Genomic DNA, 21044 nt, shown 5'->3' on the forward strand with positions numbered 1-21044 from the left:
CTACTCTACATATTTACAGATGACCTCACTGAGGAGCGAGGTAAGTGGTGTCTTCATATATTGGTATGGCAGGGTAGCCTAGTGGTTAGAGCGTTGGAGTAGTAATTGGAAGGTTGCAAGGTCAAATCCACGAGCTGACAAGGTACAAATCTGTCGTTCTTCCCCTGAACAGGCAGTTAACTCACTGTTCCTAGGCAGTCATTGAAAATAAGAATTTGTTCTTAACTGACTTGCCTAGTTAAAATAAAGGTTAAAAAAATACTTGGCAAGAATTATTTGAAGCATTTAAGTCTTTTTTTGGTTGCTGAGCACATTTATGTTCCTTCTGATGTTGGAACAGTGGTATGAGATAAGGGCTGGGATTCAATTCAAGGCGCATTATAACACAGCACACTATAACAGACTTTTAAAGGTATTTTAAGCTTGAGTCAACATGTTTACTAGGAATATGATCTCTGTGAATGCCGGTGTAAAATGCCTTTAAAAAGTGCCCTGCGATATACTGCACATTGGATTGAATCCTAACCAAGAAGTCCCAGAGGGAGACTACATCTTCTAGTGTTCATGTTAATGATGTTCTCTCTGTCTTCCATCTACTCTACATATTTACAGATTACCTCAAGAAGGATAATTGTAAGTAGTGTCTTCAGATCATCATTTTGAAAATATTATTAGAACCACAAAAGTTTTTTTTATTTTTTTATTTCCCGACTTCAAGTACGACAACATTTTAAGAAGGTTATTTTGAGCTCATTGAAGATGTTCCTTCTGATGTTGGAATAGTGATATGAGACAAAGAGTCCCAGAGAGAGACTACATCTTCTGGTGTTCATGTTAATCTTTCTAGGTATTTGGACAGCGGAACCCCTCGCCAACAGCCAATGAAATTGCAGGGCGCCAAATACAAATCAACAGAAATCTCATAAATCAAATTTCTCAAACATACAAGTATTAGGCACCATTTTAAAGATACAATTCTCGTTAATCCAGCCACAGTGTCTGATTTAAAAAATGCTTTACAGCGAAAGCTCCACAAACGATTATGTTAGGTCACCAACAAGTCACAGAAATACACAGCCATTTTTCCAGCCAAAGAGAGGAGTCACAAAAAGCACAAAAAGAGAGAAAATTAATCACTAACCTTTGATGATCTTCATCAGGTGACACTCATTTATTCTATTTTATTTTTTTTTATTTCACCTTTATTTAACCAGGTAGGCTAGTTGAGAACAAGTTCTCATTTACAACTGCGACCTGGCCAAGATAAAGCATGGCAGTGTGAACAGACAACAACACAGAGTTACACATGGAGTAAACAATAAACAAGTCAATAACAGTAGAAAAAAAATAAAAAAATATTCTATATAGGTGAATAATTACAATTTTGCAGATTAACTCTGGAGTGATAAATGATCAGATGGTCATGTACAGGTAGAGATACTGGTGTGCAAAAGATCAGAAAAGTAAATAAATATTAACAGTATGGGGATGAGGTAGGTAAATCGGGTGGGCTATTTACCGATAGACTATGTACAGCTGCAGCGATCGGTTAGCTGCTCAGATAGCAGATGTTTGAAGTTGGTGAGGGAGATAAAAGTCTCCAACTTCAGCGATTTTTGCAATTAGTTCCAGTCACAGGCATCAGAGAACTGGAAAGAAAGGCGGCCAAGTGAGGTGTTGGCTTTAGGGATGATCAGTGAGATACACCTGCTGGAGAGCGTGCTATGGGTGGATGTTGCCATCGTGACCAGTGAACTGAGATAAGGCGGAGCTTTACCTAGCATGGACTTGTAGATGACCTGGAGCCAGTGGGTCTGGCGACGAATATGTAGTGAGGGCCAGCCGACTAGAGCATACAGGTCGCAGTAGTGGGTGGTATAAGTTGCTTTAGTAACAAAACGGATGGCACTGTGATAGACTGCATCCAGTTTGCTGAGTAGGGTATTGGAAGCTATTTTCTAGATGACATCGCCGAAGTCGAGGATCTGTAGGATAGTCAGTTTTACTAGGGTAAGTTTGGCGGCGTGAGTGAAGGAGGCTTTGTTGCGGAATAGAAAGCCGACTCTAGATTTGATTTTCGATTGGAGATGTTTGATATGAGTCTGGAAGGAGGGTTTACAGTCTAGCCAGACACATTGGTACTTATAGATGTCCACATATTCTAGGTCGGAACCATCCAGGGTGGTGATGCTAGTTGGGCGTGCGGGTGCAGGCGGCGAACGGTTGAAAAGCATGCATTTGGTTTTACTAGCGTTTAAGAGCAGTTGGAGGCCACGGAAGGAGTGTTTATGGCATTGAAGCTTGTTTGGAGGTTAGTTTACACAGTTTCCAAGGAAGGGCCAGAAGTATACAGAATGGTGTCGTCTGCGTAGAGGTGGATCAGGGAATCGCCCGCAGCAAGAGCAATATCATTGATATATACAGAGAAAAGAGTCGGCCCGAGAATTGAACCCCGTGGCACCCCCATAGAGACTGCCAGAGGACCGGACAACATGCCCTCCGATTTGAAACACGAAACTCTGTCTGCAAAGTAGTTGGTGAACCAGGCAAGGCAGTAATTAGAAAAACAGAGGCTGCTGAGTCTGCCGATAAGAATATGGTGATTGACAGAGTCGAAAGCCTTGGCCAGGTCGATGAAGATGGCTGCACAGTACTGTCTTTTATCGATGGCGGTTATGATATCGTTTAGTACCTTGAGCGTGGCTGAGGTGCACCCGTGACCGGCTCTGAAACCAGATTGCACAGCGGAGAAAGTACGGTGGGATTCGATATGGTCAGTGACCTGTTTGTTGACTTGGCTTTCGAAGACCTTAGATAGGCAGGGCAGGATAGGTATAGGTCTGTAACAGTTTGGGTCCAGGGTGTCTTCAAAGGGGGATGACTGCGGCAGCTTTCCAATCATTGGGGATTTCAGACGATATGAAAGAGAGGTTGAACAGGCTGGTAATAGGGGTTGCGACAATGGCAGTGGATAGTTTCAGAAATAGAGGGTTCAGATTGTCAAGCCCAGCTGATTTGTACAGGTCCAGGTTTTGCAGTTCTTTCAGAACATCTGCTATCTGGATTTGGGTAAAGGAGAAGCTGGAGAGGCTTGGGCGAGTAGCTGCGGGGGGGGAGAGGGGGGGCGGAGCTGTTGGCCGAGGTTGGAGTAGCCAGGAGGAGGACATGGCCTGCCGTTGAGAAATGCCTGTTGAAGTTTTCGATAATCATGGATTTATCGGTGGTGACCGTGTTACCTAGCCTCAGTGCAGTGGGCAGCTAGGAGGAGGTACTCTTGTTCTCCATGGACTTTACAGTGTCCCAGAATGTTTTGGAGTTAGCTACAGGATGCAAATTTCTGCCTGAAGAAGCTGGCCTTTGCTTTCCTGACTGACTGCGTGTATTGGTTCCTGGCTTCCCTGAACAGTTGCATATCGCGGGGACTATTCTATGCTATTGCAGTCCGCCACAGGATGTTTTTGTGCTGGTCGAGGGCAGTCAGGTCTGGAGGGAATCAAGGGCTGTATCTGTTCTTAGTTCTGCATTTTTTTGAACAGAGCATGCTTATCTAAAATAGTGAGTAAAGAATGACCAGGCAACCTCAACTGACGGGATGAGGTCAATATCCTTCCAGGATACCCGGGCCTGGTCGATTAGAAAGGCCTGCTCGCAGAAGTGTTTTAGGGAGCGTTTGACAGTGATGAGGGGTGGTCGTTTGACTGCAGACCCGTAGCGGATACAGGCAATGAGGCAGTGATCGCTGAGATCCTGGTTGAAGACAGCGGAGGTGTATTTGGAGGGCTAGTTGGTCAGGATGACGTCTATGAGGGTGCCCTTGTTTACAGATTTAGGGTTGTACCTGGTGGGTTCCAGCATGTCCAGAGATACAACCTCTCTTATCATCACACAGTGCCTGGGCTTACCTCCGCTGTATCCACACCCCACCATACCCCTGTCTGCGCATTATGCCCTGAATATATTCTACCATGCCCAGAAATCTGCTCCTTTTATGCTTTGTCCCCAACACTCTACGCGACCAGTTTTGATAGCCTTTAGCCGCACCCTCATACTACTCCTCCTCTGTTCCGCGGGTGATGTGGAGGTAAACCCAGGCCCTGCATGTCCCCAGGCACCCTCATTTGTTGACTTCTGTGATCGAAAAAGCCTTGGTTTCATGCATGTCAACATCAGAAGCCTCCTCCCTAAGTTTGTTTTACTCACTGCTTTAGCACAATCTGCTAACCCTGATGTCCTTGCCGTGTCTGAATCCTGGCTTAGGAAGGCCACCAAAAATTCTGAGATTTCCATACCCAACTATAACATTTTCCATCAAGATAGAACTGCGAAAGGTGGAGGAGTTGCAGTCTATTGCAGAGACAGCCTTCAAAGTAATGTCATACTTTCCAGGTCCGTACCCAAACAGTTCGAACTACTAATTTTAAAAATGACTCTCTCCAGAAATAAGTCTCTCACTGTTGCCGCCTGCTACCGACCACCCCTCAGCTCCCAGCTGTGCCCTGGACACCATTTGTGAATTGATCGCCCCCATCTAGCTTCAGAGTTTGTTCTGTTAGGTGACCTAAACTGGGATATGCTTAAAACCCCGGCAGTCCTACAATCTACTAGGGTAAGTTTGGCGGCGTGAGTGAAGGAGGCTTTGTTGCGGAATAGAAAGCCGACTCTTGATTTGATTTTCAATTGGAGATGTTTGATATGAGTCTGGAAGGAGAGTTTACAGTCTAGCCAGACACCTTGGTACTTATAGATGTCCACATATTCAAGGTCGGAACCATCCAGGGTGGTAATGCTAGTCGGGCATGCGGGTGCAGGCAGCGATTGTTTGAAAAGCATGCATTTGGTTTTACTAGCGTTTAAGAGCAGTTGGAGGCCACGGAAGGAGTGTTGTATGGCATTGAAGCTTGTTTGGAGGTTAGATAGCACAGTGTCCAAGGACGGGCCGGAAGTATATAGAATGGTGTCGTCTGTGTAGAGCTGGATCAGGGAATCGCCCGCAGCAAGAGCAACATCATTGATATATACAGAGAAAAGAGTCGACCCGAGAATTGAACCCTGTGGCACCCCCATAGAGACTGCCAGAGGACCGGACAGCATGCCCTCCGATCCAAATCTATCTTAATCCTTACAATAATCCTAAATCATCACAGGTGTCCTATATTCCTGTTAGATTTAATACTATTTAAAAAAACTCCTAATAGTTAAACAGACCCAAAACATATGCTAACCATATCAAAATCCTTCGTACACTTACAAGCTATTTCCTTCAGGGATCCTCAGTATTCTATCTGACAATAACATTAATTTAATATGTGTTGCATAGTGTGGAATACCTTATCTACAGTAATTTATCACCCCTATTTATTCTCAATGATAAATATTATTATTTTCTGTTGTAATATCAAATCAATAATAGCCAATCCAAAAACTTCACAGCTAATATTGTAAATCAGAATCCTGAAACACTTTCTCTTCGGTGATTCAAACAATAATTCTAAACCCCAAACTAAAACTCCATTATAATAAATTTACTTTAAAATTAGTAACCCAACTGACCACAAATTCATTATACAAATGGCTCTCCCCCGGGGCTGATCAGACCCCAAAAGATAGCCTTGATAAGGTCATTAGGTCACCCTCTCTCCCCAAGATTATAATCCCAGGAAACATCTAAAAGTGAGACACCTAAACCTCAATTTTCCCAGAAGAACACAACCCGCCAAACGAGCATTCACTATGCTACTCCGATTCAGAAACTCAAAAGTGAACTATAAACTAAACCTAATTATAATTCCCCTTTGACTCAAATCATTAATCATAAGTTTTAAACAACGTCTATGTATATATTTACTTAAATAAACATGCTACCCTTAGATACAATTAACCTGATTGCATTATTATCCAATGTATTACTTTTTCCCTCTGCCGCAAATGTCGTACATTTCTCAGTGTAAGAGATCCATAATTTAATCCCAGATATTTAATAAAAATGTAAACGCATTCTCCCATGGCTCCTTCAATTTACATATTTTAGATAACTTCCATACGTCCCGGAATAAAGAATCCTACTTAAACACACCAGAATACAATGTTTAACGAAGTTAAATCAAACCCTAAAATTGACCATAACCAGTAACCAAATAAACAAACCACTTTTATCAGCAAAAAACAAACTATACAAAAGCTCACTACTATAATGCTTCAGATGACAAAATTACTCAGAGACTCACGTTTACATCTGCTAGTTCCTCAAGAAAAAAACAACAACTTGCCCCTGTTACAGATGTCTACGTATCAGGGGAAAAGCTCAAATAACCAAATCCAACCTAGCTAATTTCCCGAAACATATGCAATTATGTTTTTCTATAGAGGTTGCTTTTCAACATTAATACCCTAACATTGTTCCACATAATGGATACAGTGCTCAAATTCACTGGTGCTACATAAACAGTCAAACCAGGAATCAATAACCATCAGAATCCATTATCACAATGTTTTACGATTCAGACATCCAGTCTCCCTTTCTCATAGCCTAATACAGTCCAAATAAACGCCACAAAACTATGATGTCCACCCAGCGAATCAGCTGCTAGTTTTTAGCATCTTTCCTGACTATCCTGACGACTCACAAACTACTTTTAAAATTGTATTTTGAAATTTTGACCAACTTCTGAAAAGTGACTCAAAACAATAATGCATGCATTTTCCTTCTAAAAGACAAACAATTTTCTCCGTTACCCCTAGTCACAACATAATTTCCGTGGCGACAAAAGTGCCTTGCGAGTGATGTCATCAACAAGCGCTCAACCTCGACCCAATCCGTAAGACTTTCAATGAATTGTAAATAATTGTTGGTTGTCTGCAGCAACAGTAGTACGTACGGGTTCGATAAACCAAACCTAATTTATCACATCTGTTCAAATCTTGAATTATAATTTACAACACCAACCAATATCTCTAAATTCGCTAATTTTATAAAAACATTTCAATGGGCATAAATCGTAATTGTCTCTTCGTTATTATTTAGAATTCATTTTGATTTAAGTAACTGTCTCGTCTTTGACTTAGCATTTTAATTACGACTCTATTCCCAATACTTTATTCACTTGTCTAATTAAAACTCCTAATAATCCATATGTGAGTGTACCCCTTTAAGATATCTTGTCTCTGGGAACAGGGAAATCCCCTTCACCCAAACTTTTACTACAACAACGAAACCTAATAATTATAATAATCCCTTCACATCATTCATTTAAATCCCTCGATGTTTCATGTAACTCATTCTTCAAATTGTCGTCCCAAAATATTTTATACACTGCCATACACTCAAACCACTGTGATAAACTGTCCCTTTAAGATAAGACATTTACTTGTTCCCCGTAATAACCGATAATGTTTTTAGAATACGTTAACTTCTTGTTCGAATTCCCTGGCGTTATCTAACCAAAAATCAATACTCGGGAAAACAATCACAACTTTTTACGATTTCAACTATTCTTACCTATTTTATAGTCCAAAGTGTTGCACTATATAGCCCCAATGGATGTTTTTTGAATTAATGGCTATCCTGCTGTATCAGGAATACCCACCCACGATAAGACAGCTCAGACGAACAGCTTCCATGTGAAGCCCCACCCTCTCCCCGAGAACACATCACTAGCAAGAGCCAGACACACCTTCACTTCTATGAACAAAGTGTTGCACTATATAGCCCAAATGAATGTTTTTTGAATTAATGGCTATCCTATTTGTACGGAACAAGCGTCCTAATTCCCCAATGCATACTATATCTCTCCGTAAAGTGGCTGTTCCACTGGATGTCAGAAGGTGAATTCACCAATTTGTAAGTCGCTCTGGATAAGAGCGTCTGCTAAATGACTTAAATGTAAATGTTAATAACCTTCCGGCTTGCAAAACCAGGATTTATTAAGCTCTAGTTTATTTATGGTAGTGCACCTTACCACAGGTCCATTTCAGACCTGTTTCCTTCCTATCGATTTTGGTTAAAACACAAGGAAGAAACCTGTTGTATTTGTTCAGAATATTCAAGCACCTATCATTGATTAAATCCAAACTCCTTTATAACATTTAATCAAAAAATATCATAAATAATCCCTCCCAAATTCAAGAATAACGGCTACTGACCTGCTGCCGACTGGGAAAAGCACTGTTCGTTTGATCTAGTCACCGTCCCTGTCTTCTGGGGTGTATACCGGCCTGTTTTTAAAACTCAATTCAGAGGCCAGGTCTTAACTAACGGGACCAGACCTGCTCGTGCACGATTTTTCCGGCGTACGACCTCCAGATGGCAGAGACGGATATTTAGATCCCGGTTCGAAGGACCAATTATTAAAGGAATTAAATTGCTCTATGTTTTAATATCCAATTAAAATTAAACACTCTTGTCAATTCATAAGGATTTGTAAGACCCTTATTCTATAATAATGGACAGAGCCCAGTCTTAAAGTCAATCAGCAGAGTTTATTCACCAGTACTGAACACGATACAGGTTAAGACAGGTTATAAACTGAAAATGATGTCATTAGTTCCAGTACCAACCCGTCTCTTCTCCCACCCTGGTACAAAGGCAGTATCTCAAGCCTTCCCACATCAGTCTCCCTACCAATTTAATATAATTTATGAGCCAAGGTCTTCTCGTGTAGATAAGCATTCTAGTCAGTCTGAAGATATTGTTCATTCATTTCTACCAAGGAACAGACAGTCATTGTTCTAACTCTTGACCACATATACACACATTATATTCAGCACTGGGATCAAGAAAGAAAACTCATACATATACAGCAACATAATAGTATTCTGATTAGTACATATACAGTAACATAATAGTATTCTGATTAGTCAGTCCTGATTGAAATGTATGCATAATTAATCATCATTGATAAAATTCCCTTAACAGAAATGCTTGTGCTTCTAGTTCCGACAATGTAGTAATAACCAGCGAGTAATCTAACTAACAATTCCAAAACTACTACCTTATACACACAAGTGTAAAGGGATAAAGAATATGTACATAAATATATAATAATGACTGATGGTACAGAGCAGCATAGTCAAGATGCAGTAGATGGTATCGAGTACAGTATATACATATGAGATGAGTAATGTAGGGTATGTAAACAAAGTGGCATAGTTTAAAGTGGCTAGTGATACATGTATTATATAAAGATGCAGTAGATGATATAGAGTACAGTATATACGTATACATATGATATGAATAATGTAGGGTATGTAAACATTATATTAAGTAGCATTGTTTAAAGTGGCTAGTGATATATTTTACATCAATTCCCATCAATTCCCATTATTAAAGTGGCTGGAGTTGAGTCAGTGTGTTGGCAGCAGCCACTCAATGTTAGTGGTGGCTGTTTAACAGTCTGATGGCCTTGAGATATAAGCAGTTTTTCAGTCTCTTCGTCCCAGCTTTGATGCACCTGTACTGACCTCGCCTTCTGGATGATAGCGGGGTGAACAGGCAGTGGCTCGGGTGGTTGTTGTCCTTGATGATCTTTATGGCCTTCCTGTGACATCGGGTGGTGTAGGTGTCCTGGAGGGCAGGTAGTTTACCCCCGGTGATGCGTTGTGCAGACATCACTACCCTCTGGAGAGCCTTACGGTTGTGGGCCGAGCAGTTGCCGTACCAGGCGGTGATACAGCCCGACAGGATGCTCTCGATTGTGCATCTGTTTGTGAGTGCTTTTGGTGACAAGCAGAATTTCTTCAGCCTCCTGAGATTGAAGAGGCGCTGTTGCGCCTTCTTCACGATGCTGTCCGTGTGGGTGGACCAATTCAGTTTGTCTGTGATGTGTATGCCGAGGAACTTAAAACTTACTACCTTCTCCACTACTGTCCCATCGATATGGATAAGGGGGTGTTCCCTCTGCTGTTTCCTGAAGTCCACAATCATCTCCTTAGTTTTGTTGACGTTGAGTGTGAGGTTATTCTCCTGACACCACACTCCAAGGGCCCTCACCTCCTCCCTGTAGGCCGTCTCGTCTTTGTTGGTAATCAAGTCTACCACTGTAATGTCGTCCGCAAACTTGATGATTGTGTTGGAGGCGTGCGTGGCCACGCAGTCGTGGGCGAACAGGGAGTACAGGAGAGGGCTCAGAACGCACCAGTGTTGAGGATCAGCGGGGTGGAGATGTTGTTACCTACCCTCACCACCTGGGGGTGGCCCGTCAGGAAGTCCAGGTCCCAGTTGCACAGGGCGGGGTCGAGACCCAGGGTCTCGAGCTTGATGACGAGTTTGGAGGGTACTATGGTGTTAAATGCTGAGCTGTAGTCGATGAACAGCATTCTCATAGGTGTTCCAAACATTGTATAGAATCAATCTTTAGGATGTTTTTATCATAATTGTTCAATAATGTTCCAACCAGAGAATTCCATTGTCTGTAGAAAAGCCATGGAATAAGAGCTAACTCTCTCGTGACCGAGCGTCATGAGCCTGTGGCACTCTGCCAGACCCATGAATCAAAGAGCTCCCATTCCCCCCACCTTTATAGTAGAAGCCTAAAACAAGTTTCCAAAGACGGTTGGCATCTAGTGGAAGCCTTAGGAAGTGCAAATCGACCCATAGACACTGTTTTCAATAGGCCAAGCGTTGGAAAACTACAAACCTCAGATTTCCCACTTCCTGGTTGGATTTTTCTCAGGTTTTCGCCTGCCATATGAGTTCTGTTATACTCACTGTAGAAAAGGCCCATGGAGTTGGTGGAATGCTCCTTTAATTCATTGCCACTTACTCAGCTGGACCAGGGGCACTTTAATTAGGTCAGGTGGAAATGTCCGACATATCCATAAAACTCCATAAAAGGAGGAAATTGACATCGCCTGATCTCGCTGCTTTCTCTTCCTTAACTCTGTCTGATCCAGAAGTTCTGTGCGTCCATGAATCCACACAACTCAGTAAATATACCACTTTATGGTTAAAGGAATTCCTGCCTCAGTCTCATCCATTCCTCTGTCACCTGACACGTGACCACCTGTTCACCTTCACTGTCAGTCATCCTACCTGTCCAGCTACCCACACAGATTCCACTAATCTTTCACTCACAGACATCATTCAAAAAGTTTTAGAAACTTTAAAGTGTTTTCTATCCAAATCTACTAATAATATGCATATATTAGATTCTGGGACTGTGTAGGAGGCTGTTTACTCTGGGCATGCTATTCATCCAAAGTGAAAATGCTGCACCTTATCCCAAAGAAGTTTTAATGATTTTCTCACTGTCTTCCATCTACTCTACATGTTTACAGATAACATCACTCGGAGGCTAGGTAAGTAGTATCTTCAGATCATCACTTTACCTAATTATGTCAACCATTTGACATTTTACATTTTTAAACTGCAATCCAGGTCATTTGGTTCTGCTATTAGATGAAGCACATTGATATTCACATGAATCTGTTTTATAAATAAACAAAATATCTGACATTGTATTCCCATTTGAACTTTTCTGTGTTTTAAATTAGTTGAAAGTGCAGTGATGGACATGATGGTGACAACAAAACCAAATATCAAACACTGTTTTCCACTGTAATTTGGTTGTGCTGGATGGTTGAAAACTTTGTTATAACACAATGGAAATTCAATTAACTTTTGGCAGTCTTTATGAGTGGGTGAATATACTGTAGGTTGTTATCTCGTTGATCAACATCTCAACCAAATATTACCCAAATATCCACGTTGAGATTACGTAGTTTGCCCAGTGGGTAGTTTCTGATGGACCAGGATCTCTGATTGACCAGTCACATTTATTTAATGACATTAAGAAGTGGTGGCAGGGTAGAATATCTTCATTGGAGAAGTTGTCTCACATTGGAGTTATTTAGGTGCGTGGAACTCAATTGGGATTTGTGACGTTAGAGAAGTGATTTGAGACAAGGAGTCCCGGAGAGAGACTATGTCTTCTAGTGTCCATGTTAATGATGTTCTCACTGTCTTCCACCTACTCTGCATGTTTACAGATGACCACAATGGGAAGCTAGGTAAGTAGTGTCTTCAGATCATGACTTTGAAAGAATTATGTGAACCATTTTATAAAGGCTATTCGTAATCCAATTCAAAACTTACGTTGAATCAAATCAAATGTATTTATTTAGCCCTTCGTACATCAGCTGATATCTCAAAGTGCTGTACAGAAACCCAGCCTAAAACCCCAAACAGTAAGCAATGCAGGTGTAGAAACACGGTGGCTAGGAAAACTCCCTACAAAGGCCAAAACCCAGGAAGAAACCTAGAGAGGAACCAGGCTTTGTGGGGTGGCCAGTCCTCTTCTGGCTGTGCCGGGTGGAGATTATAACAGAACATGGCCAAGATGTTCAAATGTTCATAAGTGACTAGCATGGTCAAATAATAATAAGGCAGAATAGTTGAAACTGGAGCAGCAGCACGGCCAGGTAGACTGGGGACAGCAAGGAGTCATCATGTCAGGTAGTCCTGAGGCATGGTCCTAGGGCTCAGGTCCTCTGAGAGAGAGAAAGAAAGAGAGAATTAGAGAGAGGACACTTAAATTCGCACAGGACTCCAATACGGTGTTAGGCCTGATCACCAAAGACAATGAGACAGCCTTGGGGAGGAGGTCAGAGACCCGGCAGTGTGGTGACAGGACAACAACCTCTACCTCGACTTCAGTAAGACAAAGGAGTTGAGCTAAAATTTGAGTTGCCCCATGGTAAATTTCTCCAAAAGGTACAACCTATCTTTGCTGTTCTCGGTCCGGTCTTCGATAGCATGTTCAAAGCCATGTACAAAGAACCTGTCGTCTAGTGGGTCACCCTTAAACACTGTTACAAAGAACCTGTAGTGTAGTGGGTCACCCAGTCGTACACTAAGAGGTGGTAATGAAGACAACCTTTGCTGCCTTACCAGACTTTCAGTGATAGCATTTTGGTGTAGCAGAATGTTGACAATACTGTCCATTTTGTCAGCTCCACCCTGATCTGGGTTGAAAGGCCTTCCTCCCCTAGTTGGAAGTTGCAGCTGCCTACCTTTTGGTCTTACAACAGTGTGTTGTGTGTGTTTGATGAGACATTGAAGATCCTTGGCTGGACCTCTTCATCCGTTTTGATGAGACATTGGAGATACTGTCCCTTGTCTGGACATCCTCATCAGTTTTTTTTTGCTGCTGTGCTTTACTGTGCTTCTAATGTCCATGTGTCCATATTGGATGGCCAAACAATTCCGTGTTGCTGCGTTTGGGCCATACCGTTCAACCTGATACTTTGTTGCCTTCTCAGCAGAATACAAAGCCTTTATGGACTCATTGAGATCATGCAACAACTTTGAGTAATCTTTGTGTCATCAAAGATGTCAACATTTCCATCATCTCCCATAAATTGTGTGATCTCATTTCTCTTTTAGTAAGTGAACCCAACTTAGCACTTCTCAATCATTTGAACTTTTGCAATGTTTCAATTGGATCCATTGTAAGGGCAGGTAAGAGCACTGAACATCAAATCCCATTCAATTCCATCGATTTGCAACCGTCAGCACGGTGTGAACACATTTTAGCACTGCATAGGTTAAAATGAGCCAAAAATGAAGTCATCACAACTCAGACACAGCAGCCAATCTGCAAAGCGTCCTCTTTTTGCCGCTCCACAATGAGTTCTTGTCTCAGCGCGCAAATCCAACAACAAAAGACACACACGATTCCAAGCTTCACGAGTGATCGATTCCAAGCTTACAAGTTCCACAAATTCATCCAACACATAGAGCAGAACCAAAACGGAAGAACAACCACAATTCTCTCCCCTTTATTCACAGTGAAAAGCGCAAATCAAACAGTCACAGAGCTTCAATAGCATCAGTCACTTCCAACACAGTCACAGGGAACATCCATTTACAGTTGAGGAGCGACACTAGTTTTACCTCCGGTCAGATGAAATGTTCACCTCTTTACCTCCGGTCTGATGAGTGATCACGTTCATAAACCTTTCGTCAGCGTTCCATTCAGTGACGTCTTTTGTCAAATTTAAAGGCAATTCGTAATCCAGTCATGTGATGTCGCCATTCCAAAGTAGCCACAAAACAAGGAATCCAACGCTCCTATAGCGTAACAACAGAAATGTATTTGCCAGACAAAGGCTCCACGTTTCCAAAACACAGGTAATTTCATAGTCTAGAAAACAGAGTATATAGTAGAAGGTTTCTTAGTTCATGTAATAGTGATAAAAAAACTGTATTGTAAACACATTACCCGAGTCCTAGCTGACCCATAATGCCAACATTCTCAATTTGAATTATACTCATGAGTTGGAATTGAGTCACTTACTGGTTCCAAAAAGAAACCCCTCTTTTGAAAAGGTTCTTCAAAGCTCCCCTTAAGTCTACAAAGGTAAAAAAAAAATGAACTGATGGGCCTCCCGAGTGGCACAAGGCAGTGCTAGCTGTGCCACTAAAGATTCTGGGTTTGAGTCCAGGCTCTGTCGCAGAAGGCCGCGACCGGGAGACCAATGGGGAGGCGCACAATTGGCCCAGCATAGTCCGGGTTAGGGGAGGGTTTGGCCAGCAGGGATGTCCTTGTCCCATCGTGTACCAGCGACTCCTGTGGCGGGCCGGGCGCATTGCACGCTGACACCGTCAATCGCTGTACGGTGGTTCCTCCGACACATTGGTTCGGCTGGCTTCCGGGTTAAGTGGTCATTGTGTCAAGAAGCAGTGCGGCTTGGTTGGGTTGTGGTTCAGAAGAAACGGAATAAACAACCTCAACCTTTGCCTCTCCCGAGTCCGTACGGGAGTTGCAGCGATGAGACAAGACTGTAACTACAAATTGGGGAGAAAAAGGGGTAAAAAACACAATAAAATATGACCTGATGGCAGAGTATAGGTCTTAAATTAACCTTAAGGTAATTTTCTTTAACCTTATATTATCCTAAAAGATCATACAGGAACCTTTTACTTTTAGAGTGTAGACTGGAGAGGTAGCCAACACATGTTGATTCCCCCTTGGAAACCATTGATGTGTCTAATTGACTATGTGTGTCTGTTTATCTGTAGAAATACTGACTTCTCAGCTGGGTAAGTATTAAGGCTTTGTTACCTACTGTATATGATGGCTTATACTGTATATGTTAGCTTAGTCAATGGAGTTGAGTTGTGATGAGTGTGTGTGGACTGTACCTCCGACTATCAGTCCCTATCAGTTGATACTTGTAAAAATGTAAATTCTTAAACTCTTACCATGAACCTCTTTGTCCTGTGGACATGCGTGACTTTCTTTGTTTGCTGAAATCCTTAGTTTTTTATTAAAATAGCATTTTAGGTGACCTCTGCCAAAGGAGTCGTTGTGTGAAGGAGCAGCCCATCATTGCACGGCTGATTTTTGCAGTGAACGCCTAGAACAAAATGTTTAATGAAAAACTATGGATTTCCAGTCCAACTGACAACGCTATAACAATCAGGACAAGGATAAGCACAGCTACACAGTATGTAATACATACAGTTAAATAATGGATATTTATAAAAGCATTGAGTTGTCGTGCCTGATTGAAGTCAATGTTTTACTCCATTGTGATTGTAACCGATTATATCCAAAACTACGTATTTCAGCAAACAAAAAAGGCACACAGTTACAGAGGACACACATAGGTACAAGAAAATAATTAAAGAATGAGCATTTACAAGTACGGACAAGTATGAACTCGTGAGTGACTGGATGTAGTGATGGTACACTCTTCTGGGTGCATCGCTCTAGAACTCATAATGGAAGAGGTCCTTATTACAGGGTTCTAAACTATAGCTTCAGTATATGCTGGCTTCCAGTACATCAATAATACATTGACAATGTCTAAATGTTGATGTACAGTGAAGAAAAACCTCTATATATCTCAATGATTAATATGGGTTAAATATAATTCATCCACAGATTTTGTGAACACAAACTGGAGTCCAGGTAAAGGAAGAACTGATTTCTAATATTTTGAATGTACTTTTTCTTGGAATCTTGTTTGCAGTTATATTATGTTAGATAATTAATGTAGTAAATGTTTTATTACATTGTGTCTGTGTTTGGCACTAAATTTGACTGAAGTTACCATCAATCTCACCACTGGCATAACACAGTTTCTCTGGACCCCCGCAAGGTCGGAGTTCAATGTAACTGTTCAATGTAACTGTTCAATGTAACTGCTGCTTCTGCAGAGAGATTATTTTCTAAACTAAAACTCAAAAAGAACTATCTTAGAAGCATTAGTCTCTCGGTCTGATACGAGTTTTTGAACACCTCAGTAAGCTCCACTCATTGCACTGGAGCTGTCATAGCCTTGACAACAGCACTGACTATCCCCTCATACTATCAATCAGTTTCTTTTTCACTTTTTCAGTCACATTCCTGAAGCCCAAGGAAACAAACATTTAGGTTCCTATCACATATGGAAAAGAAAAAGGTTTATGAATGAATTTATGGAGGGTTACTGTCAAAATTATTTATTATATATACGTACATAAAAAATGGGCTCTTGGTCTCCCCACCTTCCTGGGATTGCTGGGGTGTCAGCTATTTCTCCCCATATGTTCACTCAGTTTAAAGTTATTATTGTATCATTGCTATTCTAACTTCCGCAATGCATATAAGACCCTGCCCTGCCCTCCTTTCGGAAAAGCTGGCCACGACTCCATTTTGTTAATCCCTGCCTACAGACAAAAGTTAAAACAAGAAGCTCCCACGCTGAGGTCTGTTCAACGCTGGTCCGACCAATCTGATTCCATGCTCCAAGACTGCTTCCATCACGTGGACTGGGATATGTTTCGTATTGCGTCAAACAACAACATTGAATGAATACGCTGATTCGGTGAGCGAGTGTCAGGACCCGGTTACGAACCCGGGTCTCCGGAGTGAGAAACAGTCACTTAACCAACTGAGCCACGAATAGTCAGCAGAACCCAGAAGATGAGGCAGACACAGCAGTACTTGAGACGGTGTATTTAATAAAGTAAAAAGTGAAGTCCTTCAGGAAAACATGTAACTCCACAACCTCAAAAGGAATTCCACAAGAACAAGGTAATCCACAAGGTAATCCTCCAAGACAAAAAGGTAAATCCACAAGGTGGTAGGTATAGCATAAAAAGCCTCAAAAGATACTCAAAAATAGATAAACAAGAACAAAAAAACAGAATTCCACAAGAGCGTCCACCGGGATCAACAAGAGTACACAGAATACTAGGGCTGGGTGCTAACATACAAACACAGAGCAAAGAACTGAGGGAAACTAAGGGTTTAAATACAATCAGGGTAAACGAGGCACAGGTGCAAATAATAATGGGGATCAAGGGAAAGCAAAAGGTCAAAAAGCACAATGGGGGCATCTAGTGACCAAAAACCGGAACAACCCTGGCCAAATCCTGACAGAATCCCCCCCCTAGGAACGGCTCCTGACGTTCCTACCAGCTCTCTCGGGGTGGAGGGCCCTGAACTGACGAATGAGGTCAGGGTCCAGTATATCTTTGGCAGGAACCCAGGAGCGCTCCTCGGGACCGTAGCCTTCCCAGTCCACCAGATACTGCTAGGACCGCTGCACCCGGCGGGAATCCAGTATCCGATGGACGGTATAAGCCGGCTGGCCTCCAATGACACGAGGCGGAGGGGGAGGTCTGTCTGCCGGGACAAGAGGAGAGAAAACAACAGGTTTTAATAAGTAAATGTGAAACGTGGGATTAATCTTAAGGGATCTGGGTAAGTGTAGGCGATAAGAAACTGGGTTAACTCTCCTGGCAACCTTAAAGGGACCGATGTATCTTTGGGACAGCTTGCGAGACTCCACCAGTAGTGGTAAGTCTCTTGTGGAGAGCCAGACTCTCTGGCCGGGGTGCAGGGTAGGCCCGGGACGGCGCCGTCTGTTGGCTTGTTGTTGGTACCTCTGTGAAGAACGCATAAGATTAAGACGGGTCTTCCTCCACATAAGCCGACAGCGTCTGACGAACTTCAAGGCTGAAGGCACTCTGACTTCTGCCTCCTGGTCCGGGAACAATGGAGGGGCATAGCCAAACTGACACTCGTGCGGGGACATACCAGTGGAGGAGGAGCGCAACGTGTTGTGCGCGTATTCGGCCCAAACAATAAAGGACGACCATGTGGACGGGTTGTTACGAGTCATACATCGGAGGGTGGTTTCCAGCTCTTGATTCATCCTCTCTGTTTGGCCGTTGGACTCCGGATGGTACTCTGAAGAGACTGGCAGAAGCCCCCATGAGTTGGCAGAAGGCCTTCCAAAACCTTGAGGCGAACTGGGGACCTCTGTCAGAAACCATATCTTGAGGAATGCCGAAGACTCGAAACACATGATTAATTACCAACTCAGCCGTTTCCTTGGCAGAAGGTAACTTAGTCAGAGGGACGAACCTGGCCGCCTTTGAAAACCTGTCGATTATGACTAGGATAGTAGTATTGCCATGGGATGGAGGAAGGCCAGTAATAAAGTCCAATGAGATATGGGACCAGGGTCTGTGGGGAACAGGTAAAGGGTGAAGGAGTCCTTGAGGGCGGAGGTGAGAAGATTTGCCCTGGCAGCACACGGGGCAGGCATTGACGAAAGTGGCAACGTCTTCTCTTATGGTAGGCCACCAGAACTTACGCTGGATGAACTCCAAGGTGCGACCTACGCCCGGGTGACAGGTGAGGCGAGAGGAGTGCCCCCACAGAAGGACCTGAGTCCTCACTGCCTTGGGGACAAACAACCGATTGGCAGGACCTCCTTTCGGGTCCGGTTTGATAGCTAGAGCTCGTCTCACGGTATCCTCAACTTGCCACGAGATCGGAGCCATGATCTTAGCAGCAGGAAGGACAGGCATGTCCGTGTCATCTCGAATGGCAGGAGCGTAGACTCGGGACAGGGCATCCGGTTTGAGATTCTTCGACCCGGGCCGATAGGTGAGGATAAACTGGAATTGATTGAAGAAAAGAGACCATCTAGCTTGTCTAGAGTTCAACCGCTTCGCCTGCTGGATATACTCTTGATTTTTGTGGTCCGTAAGCACTTGAAAAGGGTGAGAAGCCCCCTCGAGCTAGTGTCTCCATTCCTTCAATGCCGTCTTAACCGCTAGGAGTTCACGATCCCCCACATCGTAGTTCCTCTCAGCCGGGGTTAGCCGGTGTGAGAAGAAAGCACACGGATGAAGCTTCTTGTCTTCACCCCTCTGAGACAGGACAGCTCCAACACCAACCTCTGATGCGTCTACCTCCACCACAAACGGTTCATCCGTAGTCGGTAGTATCAGGATGGGAGCAGAGAGGACGCGCTGCTTGAGTCCTTGGAAGGCCGTCTCAGCTTCTCTTCCCCACAAAAACCTTTCATTGCCACCCTTGGTTAAAGCTGAGAGAGGGGCTGCCACCAAGCTGAAGTTCTTGATGAACTTGCGGTAAAAGTTTGTGAAGCCCAGGAAACGCTGAATTTCCTTAACGGATTTGGGAGTGGGCCAATCCGCTACCGCCCCTACCTTCCTGGGGTCCATTTGGACTCGACCGGGTTCCACTACAAATCCCAGGAATTGTACTCGGGATGAATGGAATTCACATTTTTCCGGCTTAACGTACAGATGGCTGTCTAGGAGGCGTTTGAGTACTTGTCTGACATGCTTTGTGTGTTCTTGAAGGGAGCTCGAAAAGATGAGGATGTCATCCAAGTAAACGAAAACAAATATGTTAAGCATATCCCTAAGCACATCGTTTATGAGCGCTTGGAACACCGCTGGGGCGTTGGTCAGGCCGAAGGGCATCACCAAGTATTCATAGTGACCAGTAGGCGTGTTGAAAGCGGTCTTCCACTCGTCACCAGGTCTGATCCGCACAAGATGGTATGCGTTCCGCAGGTCAAGCTTAGTGAAAACAACTGCTTCCTGGAGCAGCTCGAAGGCTGTGGCCATAAGGGGTAGCGGGTAACGGTTATGGACGGTTATGGCATTGAGTCCCCGGTAGTCGATGCAAGGACGTAATCCACCGTCTTTCTTGGCCACAAAGAAAAACCCTGCTCCCGCCGGGGGAGGTGGATGGACGCATGAGGCCTGCTTCCAGAGCGTCCTTGATGTAGGTATCCATAGCAGCTCGTTCGTGTGGAGATAGGGAAAAGATCCGACCCCTGGGGGGCAAGTGCCCGGAAACAGGTCGATGGGGCAATCATAAGGTCTATGGGGTGGTAGCATGGTGGCCCTCTGTTTGCTAAACACCAGTTTGAGGTCATGGTAACACTCGGGTCAGGTCGATGGATTCTAAAGACTCGGGAGTAGAACTCGGGGAATTCGGGAAAATACAAGTAGCTTGGCACGTAGGACCCCACTGCTTGATAGTGCCCACAGACCAGTCGATGTGAGGGTTATGGCTGTGAAGCCAGGAGTATCCAAGGACGAGAGGGAACTCGGAACAGGAGATCAAATGAAAGTTCATCAATTCCTGGTGTTGTGAAACTGAGTCGCAAGGAGGTAGTGACATGAGTGACAAGTCCAGATCCCAAAGGGCTTCCATCCAATGAAGTAACCCTCATGGGCTCACTTAGAGGTTCAGAGGGAACGCCATTCTCCTTCGCCCAGACACCATCCATGAAGTTACCTGCGGCTCCAGAGTCTACCAAGGCTTGAAGGTGAAGCTTGTGGTTGTCCCAGCAAAAGGTGACAGGAATGAGCAGACGGGAGTTGGACGGATGGGAGGAGGTTATGTTTCCCGTTACAGTTCCCCCCGGTCTGTACGGGACAGAGCGTTTCCCTGGAGCCCGGGACACGTGGAACGGAAATGGCCCGGTTTGCCGCAATATAGACAGCGTCGCTCCCTCATCCGGCGGTCTCTCTCAGCCTGGGAGATGCGTCCAATCTGCATGGGTTCCGGTGGAGCCAGCGAGGATAAAGGTGGGGACTCGGAGCTGGGACTGATAGGGGCTAGAGGTCTACAGTTGAGTTCTCTCTCTCTCAGACACTGGTCAATGCGTGAGGCCAACTTGATCAGGGACTCGAGTGGTTCCCGAGTGGCCAGTTCATCTTGGATAGTGTCGGAAAGGCCTTTCAGAAAGCACACCGTGAGCGCCTCGTTGTTCCAGTCACTCGC

At 43.8% G+C, this 21044-nt stretch overlaps 1 protein-coding gene across 2 annotated transcripts in view; it reads left to right on the forward strand.

Annotated features, from left to right (window-relative positions):
* The window catches only part of LOC135530516 (butyrophilin subfamily 2 member A1-like), a 47518-nt gene that overhangs the window by 19294 nt on the left and 7180 nt on the right, over positions 1-21044 (forward strand). For both annotated transcript variants that reach the window (XM_064958824.1, XM_064958823.1), the window contains exons 6-11: positions 20-40; positions 613-633; positions 11272-11292; positions 11983-12003; positions 15017-15037; positions 15885-15911. In XM_064958824.1, coding sequence (XP_064814896.1) covers positions 20-40; positions 613-633; positions 11272-11292; positions 11983-12003; positions 15017-15037; positions 15885-15911 — 132 coding nt within the window. The remainder of the gene's footprint in view (positions 1-19; positions 41-612; positions 634-11271; positions 11293-11982; positions 12004-15016; positions 15038-15884; positions 15912-21044) is intronic.

This window comes from Oncorhynchus masou, unplaced genomic scaffold, assembly GCF_036934945.1.
Source record: "Oncorhynchus masou masou isolate Uvic2021 unplaced genomic scaffold, UVic_Omas_1.1 unplaced_scaffold_1360, whole genome shotgun sequence".
Taxonomy (NCBI): Eukaryota; Metazoa; Chordata; class Actinopteri; order Salmoniformes; family Salmonidae; genus Oncorhynchus; species Oncorhynchus masou.